This window comes from Anolis sagrei, chromosome 2 (genome assembly GCF_037176765.1).
Source record: "Anolis sagrei isolate rAnoSag1 chromosome 2, rAnoSag1.mat, whole genome shotgun sequence".
NCBI lineage: Eukaryota > Metazoa > Chordata > Lepidosauria > Squamata > Dactyloidae > Anolis > Anolis sagrei.
Genome location: NC_090022.1, coordinates 184,968,923 through 184,990,589, shown reverse-complemented (window position 1 = coordinate 184,990,589; position 21,667 = coordinate 184,968,923). Strand labels below are relative to the sequence as shown.

At 41.9% G+C, this 21,667-nt stretch overlaps 1 protein-coding gene across 1 annotated transcript in view; it reads right to left on the bottom strand.

The window, feature by feature from the left end:
• The window catches only part of SHMT2 (serine hydroxymethyltransferase 2), a 31,302-nt gene extending 10,376 nt beyond the window's left edge, over window positions 1–20,926 (bottom strand). The window contains exons 1-7 of the mRNA XM_060763010.2: window positions 20,795–20,926; window positions 14,259–14,450; window positions 9,682–9,761; window positions 7,521–7,721; window positions 6,456–6,537; window positions 2,048–2,170; window positions 1,457–1,596 (exon numbers count right to left, since the gene is read on the bottom strand). Coding sequence (XP_060618993.1) covers window positions 1,457–1,596; window positions 2,048–2,170; window positions 6,456–6,537; window positions 7,521–7,721; window positions 9,682–9,761; window positions 14,259–14,450; window positions 20,795–20,827 — 851 coding nt within the window. The 5' untranslated portion in view covers window positions 20,828–20,926. The remainder of the gene's footprint in view (window positions 1–1,456; window positions 1,597–2,047; window positions 2,171–6,455; window positions 6,538–7,520; window positions 7,722–9,681; window positions 9,762–14,258; window positions 14,451–20,794) is intronic.
• Between the last annotated feature and the right edge of the window lie 741 nt (window positions 20,927–21,667).

The following is a 21,667-nucleotide window of genomic DNA, read 5'->3' as shown; positions in this document are numbered from 1 at the left end:
TTTTTAAATTGCAGTACCTTTGTCCTCTTGCTTCAGGTGAGTACTTTGCCCTTTCTTTATCCTTGGCAAGGGCTTTACATGGGGCCCAGGCCAACTCTAAAGGCTGGGCTGAAGGTGGGGTAACTTGACATTAGCATGAGGAAGTCTGGATTAGGAGTTTTTGCTAGCGGGGGAGGAAGGTAGCTAACATTTAGTTGGAGTTTCATTCTTTTAAATAATAATAATAATTATTATTATTATTATTATTATTATTATTATTATTGATACAAAAGCACAGTATGTTTCAGCAAACGAGATCTCTATGCTGGATTTCGTATCACAAAATCACAAGTCGAACACTTCTCAAGGGTATAGGTCTGTGTGATGTACGTATTTTCGAATGATGCGAGCAGATCCAAGTAAGGTGGCCTTTTGCAGTTGGCAGATCGTGATTTTGTCTTATTATTATTATTATTATTATTATTATTATTATTATTATTATTATTATTTTAAATGTACATTTCCCTGTCACTGTTAGTATATTATCTGAAAATGTTCCTGTATTGGGAATGTAACCTGCTTTGATATGAAATCAATACAAAGTGACTTGAAGGCTCATACACACAGTGAAGTCTACACACACTTACAATAACTGTAATGGATCTCTGTGAGAAATTTCTTTTAGCCCTACTTGGAAGTGTAAAAGGTAAAGGTAAAGTTTTCCCCTGACATTAAGTCTATTCATGTCCGACCCTGAGGGGTAGTACTCATCTCCATTTCTAAGTCAAAGAGCCAATGTTGTCCATAGACACCTCCAAGGTCATGTTCCCAGCATGACTGCATGGATCACCTTTACGTTCCCACCAAGGCGGTATCTATTGAGCTACTCACATTTGCATGTTTTCGAATTGCAAGCTTGGCAGAAGCCGGGGCTAACAGTGGAAGCTCACCCCGTTACCTGAATTTGAACCATCAGCCTTTTGGTCTGCTAATTCAGCAACTCAGCAGTTTAATCTGCTGTGCCACCAGGGAAGTGTAAACCCCATTACATTTTGAACTAAGTTGCCATCCTTCTTGGTTAATGTATAACAGGGCTGGGGATAGTGAAATCTATCCTTCTGGTGCAACTGGACTCAAGGAGATTCCATCTGAACATGAGGAAGAACTTCCTGACTGTGAGAGCTGTTCAGCAGTGGAACTCTCTGCCCCGCAGTGTGGTGGAGGCTCCTTCTTTGGAAGCTTTTAAACAGAGGTTGGATGGCCATCTGTCAGGGGTGATTTGAATGCAATATTCCTGCTTCTTGGCAGGGGGTTGGACTGGATGGCCCATGAGGTCTCTTCCAACTCTATGATTCTATGATTTGATTCTATGATTCAAGCACCTGTCATTCATTTCATGTTGCTCAAAACTGATGAGAGTTGGAGTCCCTAAAGGAACAGAAGCTCCCTGCTTTGGGAATGGAGAAGTGACACATACCTTGCTCCTCGTAGCGTCTTGTGAGTCGTACTGGTAACCAGGTCAGCATAGTCAAAGGGAGATGGAATAACTTTGGCTGCCACCAGGCCACTGATGTGAGCCATGTCAGCCAGCATGTAGGCCTTTACTTCTTCACACACCTGACAGAAAAAGGCAGATCAGTCCCTAGCTCAGAAGTAACTTATTAGGAATAACAAAGTACTTATAATTAACTTCTTTTTTCCAGTTCCATTGGCTGTAAAAATAATGGACAACTTATGTACATATTCCATAGTGTATCTATCTCAGTGTAACTTGTTTGTTACTTTTTTGTAATTACACGCTGTGTGTGGCCTTACTATTTAGGTATATGAAGCAACATACAGTCTGTAGCTATAGAAGTAATTCAAAAAGTTAGTTACACTGCAAAAGCAGTGAGGTTGACTCTCCCATGATTTTAGAATAACAAAGCACCTAATTACACTATCCGAAGTCCAGCTTCTTCTGGCATTTAATAATGTAGCTAAAGAATATCCACTTACAGATATCACCCACTGGATGGATCTGCTTAGTTTACCCATTGCCTCCCCTCCTGCTACTCCCAAAGTGTACCTTCTTGATGCGGGCGTAGTCAATGAGGCGAGCATAGGCGCTGGTGCCCGCAATTATGATGCGTGGGCGGAAGAGTCGGGCAGTGATTTCTAGCTGATCATAATCTATTAGCCCTGTCTTCGGCTGGAGGAAAGAATGAGGCGGAGAAGAGCAATAGGTCAGTGCATGAGAATTAAGCCACTAACATCCTCCTTCCACAGGCAAACCTGCATAAACACTTAAGACGCATTTCTTAGAGAAGCAGTCAGTAACTGGCAACCATCACTCCAAAATTAGATCACATAAGAACTCTGGCATCTTGGTGTTTCCAAAATAGTTTTGGGTGGGCTGCACACATCCTACACACTGCAATTTGCCCATCCCTAGTCCTTCGAGACCATGTGCACAACTTCTGAAAACAATTTGGCAATATCCTATTGTTAAACTCATTACTCTATCCATAATCTTCTTGTGCCAAAGATAATCAGCAAGCAAAGTGCACCTGAGAAGCAAGAGGTCAAAGATACTGCAAGGGTGGTGTGGGACCAAGCTGCAAGGAATAAATACATAAATAAATAATGGCAACAAAATTCAAATTTAATGATTTCAATAAATATGTCAATTGTGCACAACTGCCAGATTATTCCTTGTATCTTTTCATAATATAAACTGAAGTATTTACCTATGTGTATAATTTGTTTATAGGCCTAGTTTCTGCCAACCTAGCAGAACAAAAACATGCAAATGTGATTAGATTAAAAGGTACTGCTTCTGCGGGAAGGTAACAGCGCTCCAGGCAGTCATGCTGGCCACATGACTTTGGAGGTGTCTACAGACAACGCAGGCTCATCAGATTAGAAACGGAGATGAGCACCATCACCCAGAGTTAGACACAACTAGACTAGAAACCTTTACCTTTAGTTATAATTTACTAGCTGCCCCCTGCCACGCGTTGCTGTGGCCCATTCTGATGGTCATGGGGATTATGTGTGGGAGGTTTGGCCCAATTCTATCATTGGTGGGGTTCAGAATGCTCTGTGATTGTAGGTGAACTACAAATCCCAACAACTACAACTCCCAAATGTCAAGATTCTATTTTCCCCAAACTCCACCAGTGTTCACATTTGGGCATATTAAGTATTCGTGTAGAGTTTGGTCCAGATCCATCATTGTTTGAGTCCAAAGTGCTCTCTGGATGGAAATGAACTACAACTCCCAAACTCAAGGCCAATGCCCACCAAACCCTTCTAGTATTTTCTGTTGGTCGTGGGAGAACTGTGTGCCAAGTTTGGTTCAGTTCCATCATTGGTGGGGTTCAGAATGCTCTTTGATTGTAGGTGAACTATAAATCCCAGTAAGTACAACTCCCAAATGTCAAGGTCTGTTTTCCCCAAACTCCACCAGTGTTCGTATTTGGGCATATTGAGTATTAGTTGCCATGTTTGGTCCAGATCTATAATTGTTTGAGTCCACAGTGCTCTCTGGATGGAGATGAATTACAACTCCCAAACTCAAGGCCAATGTCCACCAAACCCTTCCAGTATTTTCTGTTGGTCACGGGAGTTCTGTGTGCCAAGTTTGGTTCTAGTCCATTGTTGATGGAGTTCAGAATGCACTTTGATTGTAGGTGAACTATACATCTCAGGAACTACAACTCCCATCATAATTTTTTGAGTGATGGTCACTCCTTGTGTTGTGAGACGTTTTGTTGCCAAATTTGGTGTGATTTCGTTCATTGGTTCTTTTGTTTTTAAGGAACTCATTATGCACAGAGTATATATATGTATATAGATTTTGAGAGCCAGGTGGTGTTGTTTGCTGGATTTAGACACTGGGAGACCAAAAAGGTTCAAATCCCCACTTGGCCATACAAACCCACTGGAAAGCACTGAATGACATTGCATTCTTTCCACCTCAGAAGAAGGCAAAGGCAAACTGCACCTGATTAAACATTGCCAAGAAAATCCTAGAAAATGGGGGCCAGCTCGGTGTCATGGTTTGAGCACTGGGATAGAACTGGTAAACCAGCGTCCATATCCATGCAGAGCCAATGGAAACCTACTGGGTGACCTTTGGTAAGTTGCACAATCTCAGCCTCAGAAGAAGGTAATGGTAAACCTTATCTGAATAAATCTTGGCAAGAAAAATCAGTCAACTTGAAGGTATAAAACAACAAAGCAAGATCTATAAATAAAAATGTAATGTTCGTTTGTGGGGTTACCCGAACTCAAAAACCAGTGGGCCAATTGACACCAAATTTGGACAGCATACACCTAACAACCCAATGTATGTCCTTCACTCAAAAAAATTGATTTTGTCATTTGGGAGTTGTAGTTGCTTGGATTTATAGTACACCTACAATCAAAGAGCATTCTGAACTCCACCAATGATGCAATTGAACCAAACGCGGCACACAGAACTCCCGTGACCAACAGAAAACACTAGAAGGGTTTGGTGGGCATTGACCTTGAGTTTGGGAGTTGTAGTTCATCCAGAGAGCACCGTAGACTCAAACAATGATGGATCTGGTCCAAACTTGGCACAAATATTCCATATTCCCAAATATGAACACAGATGGAGTTGGAAGGGAAATAGACCTTGACATTTGGGAGTTGTAGTTGCTGGGATTTATAGTTCACCTACAATCAAAGAGCATTCTGAGCCCCACCAACGACAGAATTGGGGCAAACTTCCCACACAAAACCCCCATGACTAACAGAAAATACTGAAGGCCATCCAGTCTGACTCCTTTCACTGGGGCAAGAAAATGTAATCAAAGCCCTCCTGACAAAGAGCCATCCAGCCATAAATATAGATAGATATATATGATTCACACACAGAGATATAGTATGATAGATATGAAAGAGACCCCTAAAGAAGGACAATTATACGTTGCATATTCCAGAGTAGGCAAACCATACAATCTCCACATCAACACTGACAAAGAAACAGCAAGAAATACTGTTTACACAGAAGCATAAAGACATTACATATATTAGAAATCAACCACCTTCTCATTATTTTCCAGATCACCAGACTGGGCCACAGCAACATGTGGCAGGGGACGGCTAGTTAGAATATAAATTGAATAAACACACTATGATGAAGCTGTTAGCCAATTCTATCGACTAGTTTAATTTCAGAACTTTACTTGTAAACTCCCAATTCTCATCAGCCTAAGTCAGCTTGGTCGATGTTCAAAGAGGACTTTAGGAATTCCACGTTCCTACTACTTCTTTGTTTATTGATGAGGCTATGTTTATTGGAACTACATCCCAACAATATCTGCAGGGCACAAGTTCCCTACTGAGAGAAGATAACCCTTGTTCTTGAAAAATAAAATAAAAAACTGAAATTCTTAAGAACCTTGGTTTCTCTATCACAACACACACAAAGCCTTGAACACAGTATAAAGGAGACGCTTCACATATGATCACATGAAACCGACCAATATTAAAGTAACCTTTTGGGGCATTCAGTCCTTTTTGTAGCTTCTGAATGTCAAGCAGAGTCCTTTCCCATTCCTTGCTATCTTGAGATGCTTGGAAATGTTGCTAGAGCCCATGGAAAACATGGACTCTGCCTCTGAGCTATGATCATATTCCAAAAGCCAGGACACTCACACATACATGAATCAGCTAACACCTCATTACAGCTTGGAACTGTTGGTTTGGGGAGGTGGGGTTGGACTAAAATTTCCAGAACGTTGCAGCCAGCCAGTGAGAGTCCAAAACAATAACATTTCCTAGCCATGTATTTTATACACAATACTAGAAGCACAACATTTTGTACACCTTGGGTCTCTTTGAGGGAGAAAAGCAGGATACAAATGAAGATTTATTATTATTTATTATATTATTATTTTTTATATTTTTATATATTATATTTTTTATAATAAATATAAAGATTTATTATTATTTTTATACTGCTTTGAGTTCTCTTCGGGGGAGATAAGTAAAGGTAAAGGTTTCCCCCTGACACTGTCTAGACATGTTCAAATCTGGGGGTTGGTGCTCATCTCCATTTCTAAGCCGAAGAGATGGCGTTGTAGACGTTTCCTAGGTCATGTGACCAGCATGACCGTATGGAGCACTGTCACCTTCCCACAAAAGTGCTATCTATTGAACAACTCACATCTGCATGATTTCAAAATGCTAAGTTGGCAGAAGCTGGGGCTAACAGCGGGAGCTCACCCCGCTCCCTGGATTCAAACCGCCGACCTTTCAGTCAGCAAGTCCAGCTTCTTCTTCTTCTTATTATTATTATTATTATAGCTTTGCATTAGCTTACACTTTGGAGCACTTGGCCATATTCACATCTTCTCAACATGCTTCCTGCAGACCTAGTAACTGCATTGGCTCCATGAAAATAACAGAGAACAGACAAGGACATGCATGCACACAAATACATTTCCTTTTTGTTCACTCACATTCAGTTTGTAGGGCATGGACTCAAAGAAGATAGACGTAGCGGAGATGCGCTTGACATCCGACATGTACCCATGTGTCAGGCTGTCAGGGAGATAAAAGACAGGTGGTCCGAAAGGAGTGCAAGCAAAACTTTGTCCAATAGATCCAGCAAAATTTCTTCAACTCAGACGACTTCACCAATTAGCTATGTCTCCCCAACCCTCCCTCTGCCCCCAAGTAAGGTGGCCACTCTGAGGTTTGAGGGAGAGATCTGGATGATCTGGATATATTTGGCAATTTAGAGAGGGCACAGTGTGCCCCTTGGAGAGACAAGGCACCTTCTCCTCAGCATCTCCCCTGATAAGAAGAGAAAATAGACTTTTCCACAGGCTGGGTGAAAATCCTATAGGTATAATAAACTATTTCCCTGAGACAAGTTTCTGCCCAATGAAGGAATCTCACTTCCTGTCTGAAAGCTAGCATAGTGTAGTAGTGACTACTAGAGTGTTGGACTATGACTCTGGAGGCCAGGTTTCGAATTCACACTCAGCCATGGAAACCCACTGCATAACCTTGGCCAAGACTTATTTTCTTATCCTCAGAGTAAGGCAAAATCAAACCCTCTCTGAACAGATCTTACAAAAAAAAACCTGGTAGGTTTGGTTTAAGATCACCATAAATCAAAAATGACTTAAAGACACACAACTATTGGGTGCGAAGGGGGTCAAAAACAAAGACCACCCTTAACCCCATATTTAAGTCTTATATCATCTTTAGTTCCACCATTTCAATCTACCTTTCCATCAATTTCAATCATTCCTCCATCTACTACTTTTGTGGGTTTTCAACCTCCCACTACTTCTGTGCTCCATATTCCCTATTTTCACCTTATACATTTCAACCACCGCAAGCCCTCCTCCACTTAATTCCTTCTTCAGCCATCAGAAGTCATGTTGACAGAAGATTAATGAGAGTGCAATACATCTGGAAGCAACAGGCTGGGGAAGGCTGTTTCGGGGACTCCAGTAAACAGGAAAATCCCTTAGGCCCCCTAATACACATTACAGCTTTTAACTGGTACATACTGGCCCCCGTCGGGGAGGTCGAGACCCATGAGTCGTTCATGAGGTTGCAGCAAAGCTGTGTAAGCAGCAAAATTGGCAGGGGAGCCGGAGTAGGGCTGGACGTTCACGCCCCAACGCTCAGGATCCAGGTCAAAGGCTTCAAGGGCACGGCGTTCACACAGCAGCTCAATGCGGTCAACCACCTCAGCTCCACCATAATACCTGTTGTTGGGACATAAATGGGAAAGATGCATTTGAAGATTTCACCACCATCACAATCTCTGAGCTGGAAAAGAACAAGGGAAAAAATCCTATCTACTTCCTCCTTGTCATTGTAAAATACTAGTAAACCTACCAGTCATTGCCTGGGTGGCAGAGGGGCCACTACCATCCTGTTTTCATCCCTAATTTCTCTTTACCTCCCCATATCTGTGAACCGCCTTGAGTCCCCTTTGGGGTTGAGAAGGGCGATATACAAATGCCGCAAATAATAAATAATATTTCCCCCTTTCCTTCCCCCCCCCCATTTTCCTTCTCATACTTTATCTTTTTCACTTATTTTCTTTTCTTCTCCTCTCATTTTTACCTTCTCAAGCTCTAAGAGGGTTCCCTCAAATGTCTCTATGACAACACAGCTCTCTTTGTGTCTCTTTCTTTCCTTCCTTTCTCACCTCCCCTCATATACGTCACCTTTCTTTCCCGTTGATATCACAGAGGGTCACTTCACCTAGCAACAGCCCATCATTCACCTAGAAACAGCTAATCCAGTGATATCATAGAGGGCCACTCACTTAGCAACAGCCATTGTGATACAAACAGACAGACATACTTTGACTTTTAGCTAGATAGATAAAGCAACAATCCCTTTTTCCAAAGCCTTCTGCTCTCTCTTGTCTACACAGAAGAATCCCATCACTATGCTATATTCTTTTCTCTGATTAGAAGTGTCCACTGTGCTGTCTCTTCCCATTCCTAATATGTAATCTGAACAGAATTGACCTCTTTGGCTGACATCTACCACAATGGGTGAGCATAACACCATAGCCCCAGTCCCTGTTCAGTTCTCTTTCATTAGATCTGTTGAGTGAGATGAGTTCTTTATGGCAAACCAAAAACGAGGGCCCTTCCACATTGCCCAATTATTCTCCCACTACACAATACTATAATTTTATTTGGTTAACTCCTATGAGTTTGAACATTGATCAGAGGCATATTTCAACCCCCAGAAGTGTTAGGCAGCTTGGGCAACTGTGAGTAATTATGGGAGATGAAGTCTAAATCATCTGGAGAACCAAAGGTTGGGAACCACTTCACCAAAGGAATTCTCTAGCTGATAATTCTAAACAGCAATTCCCGAAATTCCATAGGATGTTCCCATGGTAGTAAAAGTGGGATCATAATGCTATAATTATGAAGTCTGAAAGGCCTATAGGTACACAAGGCAAAGGTTTCCCCTTGACATTAAGTCTAGTCAAGTTTGACTCTGGGGGGTGGTGCTCATCTCCATTTTTAAGCCGAAGAGCCAGCGTTGTCCATAGACACCTCCAAGGTCATGTGGCCAGCATGACTGCATGGAGCGCTATTACCTTCCCACTGAAGTGGTACCTATTGATCTATTTGCTTCCGAACTGCATTCCTGGTTGGCAGAAACTGGGGCTAACAGCGGGAGCTCTCCCCGTCCCACAGATTTGAACTGCCAACCTTCCAGTTAGCAAGTTCTGCAGCTTAGCGGTTTCACCCATTGAGCAACTGCAGCACCACAAATAAACAGATACATACTGAGGAAAATTCAGGAGTTCAATTTTCTCCTTATACTCTTAGAAAGGAGCTTTAAAATATCTTCATGGGAATTTTCAAGAGTGGTAGAAAGAGGAGAAAAACTAATTTCTTCCTCCCACTCTTTCCCAATATGGACACTGGGCACCTTATATACAGTTTGATCTTTCTACTGATTCCCCCCATTTCTTTGTCTTATTTTTCTCAGATCCTGTCTTATATAAGTCTCCCCTGAAACCACAAGATATTATTCACTATTAATTTGATACAAGTCTCCCTTTGTAACGAATCAATACATGATCAGAATATATGCTGCAAAATCTAGCACACTAGAACTTGCCCACTTCTGTTCCTCTGTGATGCAGTACTGCCTTATTCTGCTTATCCTATTCTAAAATGGCCTTACCTCTTGCCAGGGTAGCCCTCTGAGTATTTGTTGTTAAGGCAAGAGCCCAGGGCTTCCAGAGCAGCTCGGCTACAGAAATTCTGGAATCAAAGTGAAAGAGACAGAGGCAGAACAGAGAGAAGAAGGACAAAACAGAATCACTCACATCCACCTGACCGAGCAGTAGAAATACTCATCCTCCCTATACCCCAAGTCTAAGAAGAGCAATTTGTGGAATGGGGAAACCTGGACTGGGATCATGGAAGAGCATTGCCCATTCCACACTGAAATGCATCCCCTTCACAATACTATTTTCTGCAACATCACCATGGTGAGGGTGAGTGGGGAAGCAAGGAGAAGATGTAAGGAACTTCAAATCCTCCTATTCCCTATGTCCTGGTTCAAATCCAGAGAATTAAAATACTACAGCAATCCCGTCATATTTATGGATTTGATCATTCACGGTTGTGATACAAATATTTTCTCTATGTCAGTGGTTCCCAACCTGTGGTCCATTGAATACTAGTGGTTCTCCAAGAATGAAAATATGGTCCGCTGCCTCATCGTTACTACACAGTTGCAACGAGAGCAACTGGTCTCATGAAACCCTCTTAGAGTGCCAAGACAATGGGGATGTCAGGAGGGAAGAAGCTGACTACCCACGAAAGGCATGACAACAAGCCTCTGCAGCTTCTCCTTCTCTACCTCCTCCCTCCCCTGAGCGGAGCCTTTCCATGTGGTGCCTGGAAGTAGGGGCGGCTTGGTGTCTTCATTTTTAGGCCTGTTCCTGGGGTTATTTGGGGTGCTGATTCATAAAATTGCATTGGAAAGACCACATCAGGTCTAGATTAAATATGGTTTTCTATGGGCGAACAGATGGCAATTACTGGATGGCATATCTTCTGTATCAGAAGCTAGAGCTGATGCGGTCTATCCAATGCAGTTTTCTGAATCAACATCCCAAATAACCAAACCAAATCTAAAGTTGACCATAAGCTGATTCGTAACTGGTACTAATGTTGGAGAGTGGTCCCTGGTCAAAGTGATCCCTGGTTAAAAAAAGGTTGAGAACTACTGTTGGGAACTAAAGTTGACCAAAAACTGATTCATAACCCTTTTGGTACTAATGCCCCTGGTCAAAGTGGTTCCTGATCAAGTGGTCCCTGGTCATAAAAAAAGATTGGGAACCACTGCTCTAGGTCATCTTGTGAGACTCTGGTCAACTTCCTCCAGGCATGATAGACTATAGAGATCTCTAGAGAGAACACTTCTCTAGGAATCTGTAGATCTGTGGTTCTCAACCTGGGGTCCCCAGATGTTTTTGGCCTACAACTCCCAGAAATCCCAGCCAGTTTACCAGCTGTTAGGATTTCTGGGAGTTGAAGGCCAAAAACATCTGGGGACCCCAGGTTGAGAACCACTGCTGTAGATCATCCAATCGATCCAATGGCCAGATTCAAGTGGAGGCTGACCACAGAATCATACTGAAAGAATAAATTCTTCCTAGAAAGCTATTTTCTGATGCAAAAGAAGCAGTTTATTTATTTGCAGTTTTCACTTCCACAGGAGTTAGGTGCCTTTACCACTAGAAAATGAGGGATGACTGTATTTATTTTTTAAAAGACTTCAATACATACAGAATACAGACATCACTACATTGTGTGAATGTGCTTTCCTTCTGTTCCTGGATTTTGTAAGGCACTGTTCACAGTGGATAAAGGGGAGGAAAAAATTATTCTATTTTATCATGCCAGCCACCTTTGTGCCAAGTGCCAAAGATCACATCTCCGTATTCCACATTCCTTGGTTCAAATTAACCACGAGACCTATCTTTTAAGCCTATAATGACCCTTATGGCCACCGAGCTGCAAGAATAAAGGAGAGTTAAATCCTCCAAAATATTTGATTTTTTAACACATAAAAAGGTTGAAAGCATTTCCAACCTTATAAAAAATCAACAGTCGCCCCTACAGCAACATTAAATGGTGAAATATGTTTAGAATCCTGCATTCAATGCTTTGCATTTAAATGAAGTTTTATTTCCCAAATTTATATACCACTTCAAGGCCAATGTTCTGAAAGGGATTGATGTTAAAGGTTGGAAGGGGGGGAGGGGGAACCAACAACATAAAACAGCAATAATAAAATACCATTAAAATCTGAAGCAATATATTTTTTTAAAACCAGTTTTAACATAGGGCAGCTAGTTCTTATCTATCATTTATTTCTCAACTGTACATACATCAGATTAATTCTCCAAACTATGTATATTGAATTCTGAAGTTTGAATAATTCTGCCTTTGTGTAATATACTAAGAGAGAGCACTATGTCACATCCCTGGTTGAAGACAGTGGCACAAAATCTATCAGGATAAGGCCTTTCCATTTCATAACAAACCTTTTTCTGTGGTTTGTCATTTTTTGAGGTCAGACTTCAATTATAATATCTTCCCAGTGCTTCATATACATGATACCAGTAATAATGCTTCTATTAAGGCCAGTAGGATTTCAGTCCTAAGTGTTGTCCTCAAGTTGCCTGTTGGCTTATGGCAGCCTCACAAATTTCATAAGGTTTTCTCAGGCAAAGAAAATGTATAGGTAGTTTTGTCAGTGCCTTTCTCTAAAATGTAACTTACAGCACTTGGTATTTGTTGAAGGTGCCCCAACTAAGGACAAAACTTTCAAGATCAGATGGGATCTAGTGCCTTTTGGGTATTTAGGTCATCTGCTATATGCCTGTGAGACATGGACTGTCTACAGACGTCACATGCAACTCCTGGAACGATTCCATCAGCGCTGCCTCCGGAAAATCCTGCAAATCTCTTGGGAAGACAGGCAGACAAACGTCAGCATGCTGGAAGAAGCAAAGACCACCAGCATTGAAGCGATGGTCCTCCGCCACCAACATTGTCTGGATGCCCGACCACCGTCTCCCAAAGCAGTTGCTCTACTCTGAACTCAAGAACGGAAAACGGAATGCTGGTGGACAGGAAAAGAGATTTAAAGATGGGCTCAAAGCCAACCTTAAAAACTCTGGCATAGACACTGAGAACTGGGAAGCCCTGGCCCTCGACCGCTCCAGCTGGAGGTCAGCTGTGACCAGCAGTGCTGCAGAATTTGATGAGGCACGAACGAAGGGCGAAAGGGAGACGCGTGCCAAGAGGAAGGCGCGTCAAGCCAACCCCGACTGAGACCGCCTTCCACCTGGAAACCAATGCCCTCACTACGGAAGAAGATGCAGAGCAAGAATAGGGTTCCACAGCCACATACAGACCCACAAGAATATTGAAAGACAATCCTCCTCGGAAAACGAGGGATCGCCTAAGTATGTAAGTAAGTAAGTTAGGTCATCTTTTTTTTAAGACCATGCTGTTGGAAACTGGGAAGGGAGGCCAGACGTTTGGCCACCTAGAAATAATTGGGCTTCATTTCCCATAATCTCTTGCTCATATGGCCACTGGTGAAGTATGATAATGATAACAATAAATATTCAACATCCAGGTGGCCATGTGTCCACAGCCCTGGATGAAGAGAACAGCAGTCTACTTAAGAAGATCTCCAAGTTTCAGGCTGTCATGAAATTTGAACCAAGGAACTTCTAGCTCACATTCTAAGCTAGCATACTGGATAATACAAAATAAGTAGATATGGTTACCAACAGCTATTAGCCACAATACCCTAATGGAAGTTTTATACCAGGAATATGTCACTGGACTGCAAATCCCAGCAACCCAAGAGTGCCCTACCAATGGTGACAGATGTTGGAAGCTGCAGTTAAACATCTGGAGGACTATATGATTTCTAGAGTGACTCTGGCTGGATCTACACTGCCCTATGTCACTGGACTGCAAATCCCATCAACCCATGAGTGCCCTACCAATGGTGAGAGATACTGGAAGCTGCGGTTGAACATCTAGAGAGCTAGATGATTTCCAGAGTGACTCTGGCTGGATCTACACTGACCTATAATGTTGTTTAGACTGCAAATCCCAGCAAACCAAGAGTGCCCTACCAATGGTGAAAGAAGTTGGAAACTGCAGTTGAACATGGAGAGCTATATGATTTCCAGAGTGACTCTGGAATAAGCAAATAATCTGGGATCAGATACTGGGATATAGGGCAGTGTAAATCCAGACTCTATGTTTAGAAGTAGAACACTGATTTCAGAGGGGAAGGTACCTACTGCCTTCATGCACTGCTTATGGGCTTTTCATCTAATTGGACACTGCAGGTAATAAGAAAATGGATGTAAGGGGAATCCTTCTGAATTATCCTAATATTTGTAAGGATTAATAACTGCTGAAGAAAGGATGGAAGGACCTGAGTCCTCCAGATATTTGCTGAACTTCAACTCCCAGCAGTTTTTGCAAACCTGGTCAATGGTGAGGTATGTGGGAATCGTGGTACATAGATTTTCTACTTCAACATCTCCAGCTGAAAGGGTAAATAAAACAACTGTGTATGCATCTTCAAATCTTTCTTGGAGCCCAAAGAAGGAGTCACTATTTGACACAGAAAGTATCCAAAGCATAACTCAACTACCCACTTGTGTCCTATTAAAGGAGTAAGGAAGGGGAAAGCATTTTTCCTTAGCTCACCTCTGAGGCAATGAGTTCCAGTCCCCGGCACTGTCGATCCTTCTCTTGCTGCACCAGCTCCCACATCTCCGGGTCACTTTCAGACAAGCTCTCCTGCCCAGTCCATCCTGGTGACTCTTTGGCAGACGCAGCTGCTGCTTTGCTGTGCTGGGCCCGCAAGCTCCCTGTAGCCTGGCAGCATATCCGCAGGGGCTGGGAAAGGAATTGTGTTAAGAGAACTGTAAAGAAATTCAGGAAAGTCAAGAGTCACAACTCCCAAACATTATGGCGAACACATGGGGCCTAACTGATCTGCCAGATTTCTCCATCCAAGTTGTAATTGGAGAATCTACTTCAGTCTTTCCACACCTGATGCCCTAACAAGCAGACTACAACTCCAAACATCCACAGCTAGTGGCTAGAAATAATAGAGACTACAGTCCCTCTGCTTGAAGTAGGATACACACATAGAAGGCGTAAATGCATATAAAGGCTGACCACATATCAGCTGACAAAACCCTGTGCCGGAAGGACTGAAGACCGATAGGTCGCAGGTTCGAATCCAGGGAGAGGCGGATGAGCTCCCTCTATCAGCTCCACCTCCTCATGCGGGGACACGAGAGAAGCCTCCCACAAGGATGATAAAAACATCAAATCATCCAGGCGTCCCCTAGGCAACGTCCTTGCAGACGACCAATTCTCTCACACCTGAAGCGACTTGCGGTTTCTCAAATCGCTCCTGACATGACAAAAAAAAAAAAGCTGACAAAACCAGGATCTCTGACCATATTCGCTATGCTAACTCTTGAAATTGCCAACTGGACCCTCCTAGCACTTGTTTTCAGATGCAAATGTATTGCTAACTGGACCCTCCGTGCAAATCAGAGGGAATGCAAAGTAGTCATATTACTCTTATGTAACCTAAGACACACCATGAGTGCAACAACAGGAGATTCAGGGACTCTCCACACAGCCACATAACCCAGAATATCAAGACAGAAAATCCCACAATATCTGCTTTGAACTGGGTTATCTGAGTCCACACTGCCATATACTCCAGTTCAAAGCAGAAAATGTGGGATTTTATTCAGCTGTGTGGAAGGGACTTCCGACAGGTCTTTAAGGGTGAGAAGTATGAGCGAATTATCCAAGCAAGACATAAGTTCTACCAACATTAAAACATTTTTTTAAATAAAAGGCAGCAAAAATATTTCAAGTTTACAAGCTTGCAAATGTGTTGTTCTTTTAAAGTACCTTCCAGTTAATTTCAATTCATAGAAGCCCTCTCCTATGGTGTTCTCAACAAAAACGATTCAGAGATTTACTGTTGCCTTTGTCTTAGGCTGAGAGAATGCGACTTGCATCAAATCACTCAATGGATTTCTATGACTCAGGCCCCTTCTTTACTGCCATATAATCCAGATTATCAAATCAGAGAATCCATATTATTTGCTTTGAATTGGATTATATGAATCTACACTGCCATATAATCCAGTTGAAAACAGATAATCTGGATTTTATATGACAGTGTAGAAGGAGCCTAAGTAGGCATTTGAACCAGAGTCCTAGTCAACACTTAAATCACTACACTACTTTGGCTCTCTAGCTTGTAAATTGTGGGTGTATGTATCTTCAGCTTGCCTGTAAGTCTATTCCATCCCCCTGAATTTTAGAGCATTTCTGATGTAAGGAATACATCGTTGTGCCACTTCTTTCATTTGAAATATAGCCTACAGCACCTGGTATGAACTGGGAATTTCTCATCCAAATGTTAATCAGAGCTGATGCTGCTTAGTTTCCAGAATCAGATAGAATTGAATATTTTTCAGGGTATTTACTCGCAGCTTGTAAATTGTGTGTGTAGAATCAAATGGATTAACACAAGAGAGACCTGAGTTGTTGTTAGACCACAGTTCTCGTGATCTCATTTTTTACTATGATGATGGAGTTTGTAGCTCTTCAACAACATGTCCAAAGCCATATATATTTGCTTATTTATTATTTGGTTACTTATTAATTGAATGTATACATTGCATTAATTAATTAATTGTATACATTATAATTATATACATTATAATGTATATATTATCTATATTGCAATAATTAATTAATTGAATGTATACATTGGAGAGATCAGGAAAGCCCCTTCACTAGAAACGTTCAAAAGGAACCTTAAAACCTGGCTCTTTCGCTGTGCCTTTGGCGAGTAGGTGCACAGCATGACACTATTGCTCCCCTCAACGCCTCTGCCACTGGAGTATACGCCTTCCAAATGGGAAGTTTAGTTTCACAACCCTGTGTGTTTTTATGAGCTCCCTGCAAATAACCTACTCCTATTTTTATCTCATTAGAGTCTTTTAATCATTTTTTCCTATACATGTGGTCCGCCCATTGTTATCGTGAATGTGTTTATTGGAATGTTATTTTGTTATTGTATGTGTATTCTTTTTCTATGTAATTTTGATTTTGTTTATTGTCTATGTTTTGGTGTTATTTTGCTGTAACATGTTGTCCGGGCTTGGCCTCATGTAAGCCGCTCAGAGTCCCCATTGGGGAGATTTTTGGTCGTGTCAGGAGTGACTTGAGAAACTGCAAGTCGCTTCTGGTGTGAGAGAATTGGCTGTCTGCAAGGATGTTGTCCAGGGGAAGCCCGGATGTTTTTTTTTTAATGTGTTACCATCCTTGTGGGAGGCTTCTCTCATGTCCCCGCATGGGGATCTGGAGCTGATAGAGGGAGCTCATCCACGCTCTCCCCGGGATTTGAACCTGTGACCAGTCGGTCTTTAGTCCTGCCAGCACAAGGGTTTAACTCACTGAGCCACCGGGGGCTCCACTGGGGAGATGGTGGCGGGGAATAAAGATTATATTATTATTATTATTATTATTATTATTATTATTGCCTTGCTCCTAGGTGGGATCCAGGACAGAATGTACCGCATCTTGCCACCTAACAAGTAGCAACCTAAACGCTCAGAGAGGAAAGCTGGCAGGGTGAAGGAGGCAGTCAGTTTCAAGGCCTGCTGGAACAAAGCTAGCTTTGTGTTGCAGAGGGGAAAGCCGGCTTCATTTGCTCAGAACAGCGGAGGCATAAGCTGAGTTGGCAATTTCGACAGGAGAAGAAGTTTTGCATGCACGCACACACACATGACCACGCACACAATCTTCCTCCCTATGGGTCGGCATTCTTCAAAGCACGCCAGCAGGTCACCACAAATGACAGCCAACCGCCTTTGAAAAGAGGTGGCTTCCTTTCATTTCCCCTCATTTAAAGATGCTTCAACAACCCCATCATCTCTGCAGATGATGCAACTCGCTCACTGAAGTTGCATCAGCAAGGAGACCTCAGGAATGCATCAAGTTTGGCAAAGCAGTCAACACATTCCAAACATTGAAAAAAGAATGCATTCTCCAAATCTCAATTTAGAGTGTACATACCCATTTGTGTGTTTGTTTGTGTTTTTTTTTAAACACATGCATAGATTTACTTTAAAACCAGAGTTTTAATCTTCAGCGGTCAAAGCAGTTTAGCTGTCGTGTTGTTTTTTTAAAGTTGTACTTATGTTACCTAATCTAGATGCTTAGCCTGCGAATCAGAAAGCAGTTGTCTGGGGGCAGATCATCTTATTCAACAAAGTTGTTGCCAAAGTGAAACTTCTGCCAAAGAGACTTTGGTAAAAGTGATAAAGCAGGCGCACAAGTTGTTTTTTATTTTGCTTTGTTTTTTGTACCTCTCCCTACCCTCCCTCTTATCCGCTCCAAAGGCCTCTTTTGTCATTTCTCTCCCTCTCTGTCCTCAGAGCTGCAATGTCAGATAGGACAGCAAGAGAAAAGAGAAGCTGCAAAAATTAGCCCATAAAAGCCAGCAGAGCATGGCTTCCCGGAGAGGTTTTCGGCTGATAATAGCGTCTCAGTCTTGAAGATCCAGATAACTCTTCCCTGCGCTTTGTGCCGCAATCCAAGAGCCATTAGATAGAATTAAATACTCATGGAGCGGCAGAATGGCTCCCCAAAAAGGAGATCTGTGTTGTCATCACATTGCCTGCTATAACCCTCCGGCGGTGATATAAACTCCTTTCTCCTTTGCTTTTCTTTACTTGCACAATTTAACATTCCCATTGGAAATGGTTGAGGAAAGCAAGAGTGCCTGGAAACAGAACTTCAGTAGAGGAACAAAACTTTTTTGTTGTGCTGGTTGCAATGGAAAGAAGTGATTGCTGTGCTGTTTCTGTACCCACATCCTATGTCTTTTCGAATACATTTGCTCTTACCTTTTACTAAGAAAAAATTAATTTAATATTTTTCTTTATGAATTAAAGCTTTTTGCGGTAATTGTTGCAATGGAAAGACATGACCAGCTGTATCTCCATCCACATCATACACTTTACCTTTATAGTGTTAAAAAGGTTCCCTTTAATATAAGATAAAGGTAAAGGTTTTTCCCTGACATTAAGTCCAGTCATGTCCAACTCTGGCGGATGGTGCTCATCTCCATTTCTAAGTAGAAGAACTGGTGTTGTCCATAGACACCTCCAAGGTCATGTGGCCAGCATGACTGCATGGAGAGCTGTTACCTTCCCGCCAGAGTGGTACCAATTGATCTACTCACATTTGCGTGCATATATATACTTTTTGTTGTGGTAGTTGCAATACAAACAAGTTATCAGTTTTTCCATCTACATTGCATACCTTGTCCTTTATGATATGTTTGTTTTTACTTCTTGTAAATTTAAAAAAAATATTAAAGGGTATTCTCTTAAGTGCAACTTTTGTTGTTGTGATGGTTGCAATAGAAAGAAGAGGCCAGCTGTTTTTCCATTTGCGCATTTGCTCTTATATCTGGTTTAATATTTTAATATGAATATTGAATATTAACAATATGTAGTATTTTTACAGTTACATAAAACTTTGTTGTCATTGTTGTTGCATTGGAGCAGTGCTTCTCAACCTGGGGTCCCCAGATGTTTTAGCCTCCAACTCCCAGAAATCCTAACAGCTGGTAAACTGGCTAGGATTTCTGGGAGTTGTAGGCCAAGAACATCTGGGGACCCCAGGTTGAGAAACACTGCATTGGAGGGACATCAGTGGGCGAAAAATGCTCTACCCAACAACAACAATAACCACAACAACAAAGTTTTATTTAATTGGAAAAACTACAAAAAAAGAACACCCCAAATTTGGTATTTTTTGTAGTTTTTCCAGTTAAATAAAACTTTGTTGTTGTGGATGTTGTTGTTCAACAACAACATCAACCACAACAACAAAGTTTGTTGTTGTTGTTGCATCAGTGGGCGAAAAATGCTCTACTCATGAAAATTTAGTATTTTTAAGTATTTTTTGCCAGTTAAATAAAATGTTGTTTTTTGCTGTTGTTGCATCCCTGGGTGAAAAATGCTCTGCCCATGGAAATTTAGTAATTTTAAGTATTTTTTGCCAGTTAAATAAAATGTTGTTGTTGTATCAGTGGGCAAAAAATGCCCTGCCCATGGAAATTTAGTATTTTTTTTAGTATTTTTCCAGTTAAATAAAACTTTGTTGTTGTTATTGTTGTTGTTATTGTTGCATCGGTGGGCGAAAAATGCTCTACCCATGAAAATTTAGTATTTTTTAGTATTTTTCCAGTTAAATAAAACTTTGTTGTTGTTGTTGTTGCATCAGTGGACGAAAAATGCTCTACCTATGAAAATTTGGTATTTTTAAGTATTTTTTGCCAGTTAAATAAAATGTTGTTGTTGTTGTTGTTGTTGTTGTTGTATCGGTGGGCAAAAAATGCTCTGCCCATGGAAATTTAGTATTTTTTAGTATTTTTTCCAGTTAAATAAAACTTTGTTGTTGTTGCATCAGTGGACAAAAAATGCTCTACCCATGAAAATTTAGTATTTTAAAGTATTTTTTGCCGGTTAAATAAAATATTGTTGTTGTATCGGTGGGTGGAAAATGCTCTACCCATGGAAATTTAGTAATTTTAAGTCTTTTTTCAGTTAAATAAAACTTTGTTGTTGTTGTTGTTGTTGTTTCATGGGGGGGGGGGAATCAGTGGGAGAAAAATGCTCTGCCCATGGGAAGCTGTACAGGCCAAACATTGAAACCCTCCTTCTGCCCCAAATGCAGAGGGAAGCCAATGGGACAGGAGGAAGACTAGGATCAGGCCCCACTTTGGACCTGAGACAGGCAAAATACCTAAGGCCCTATGGGGGCATCTAGATCATAGGATTAAAGCAGTTCGACACCACTTTAACTGTCATGGCTCAATGCTACGGAATCTTGGGAGCTGTAGTTTCACAAGATCTTTAGCCTTCTCTCCCAAAGCATGTTGGTGCTTCACCAAACTCCAACCCCTAAGATCCCATAGCACTGAGCCATGGCAGTTCAAGTGGAGTCAAACTGCATTAATTCTACAGTGCAGATGCACCCCGTGGAACTTAAGACCACCACCCCCAACCCTTTCTGGCTCCTTGGATCCCAAGGAAGCTGGTCCCCCTTCAAGGAATGCAGATCTAACACTTATATATACACAAATGCAAATACATTCATACAGATACATGCATGCTGCACCTTACCTTGGCCAAGTGTTTCAAAGGGAAAGGCAACATAGCAGGAGCAGAGCAGCACCAAGTCTTGGGCTCAGCTGTTGCTGGCGGGCAAAGGGAGTCCCAGCCAGCCCTGGTGGCAAGCAGGAGGGAGGACCCAGGGCTGGAGGAAGGGGAGCACGTGGGCCGCTCTCCGCCAATGCCAGCCACTACCGGGTGCACAAGGCATCACGGGAAGTGTAGTTTCTGGTGGCCTGGAACGCCTCTCGCAGGGAGGGGCGGGGCTAGGCGCCTGGAGTCTCCTCTCTATGAAACAGAAGCCTAGGCTTGGAGTCCAAGTTCTAAGGCAGGAAAGTGCAACTAAAGCACTCAATGCTTCGAGCAAGAAGAGGTGGTGATTGCAGACTATTACTACTGATTTATTATTATTATTATGGAGTGTTTATGGTATTTGCCCATGCATACATCATGAGATATTCTTGGAGAGAGGATCCAAGTCTAAGTATTATATGTATTGGTTATATACATATATACCCTAAGGGCCCTTCCACACAGCCCTATATCCCAGAATATCAAGGCAGAAAATACCACATTATCAGAATGTGGACTCAGATAACCCATTTCAAAGCAGATATTGTGAGATTTTCTGCCTTGATATTCTGGGATTTAGGGCTGTGAGGAAGGGCCCTTAAACACATAGTCTGGAGGTAGTATTATACATACAGTAGCGCTCCAGTTGGAGTTCAGCTGTAACCAGCAGTGCTGCAAAATTTGAAGAGGTATGAATGGAGGGCAAAAGAGAGAAACGTGCCAAGAGGAAGGTGCTTCAAGCCAACCCCGACCGGGACTGCCTTCCACCTGGAAACTGATGCCCTCACTGTGGGAGAAGATGCAGATCAAGAA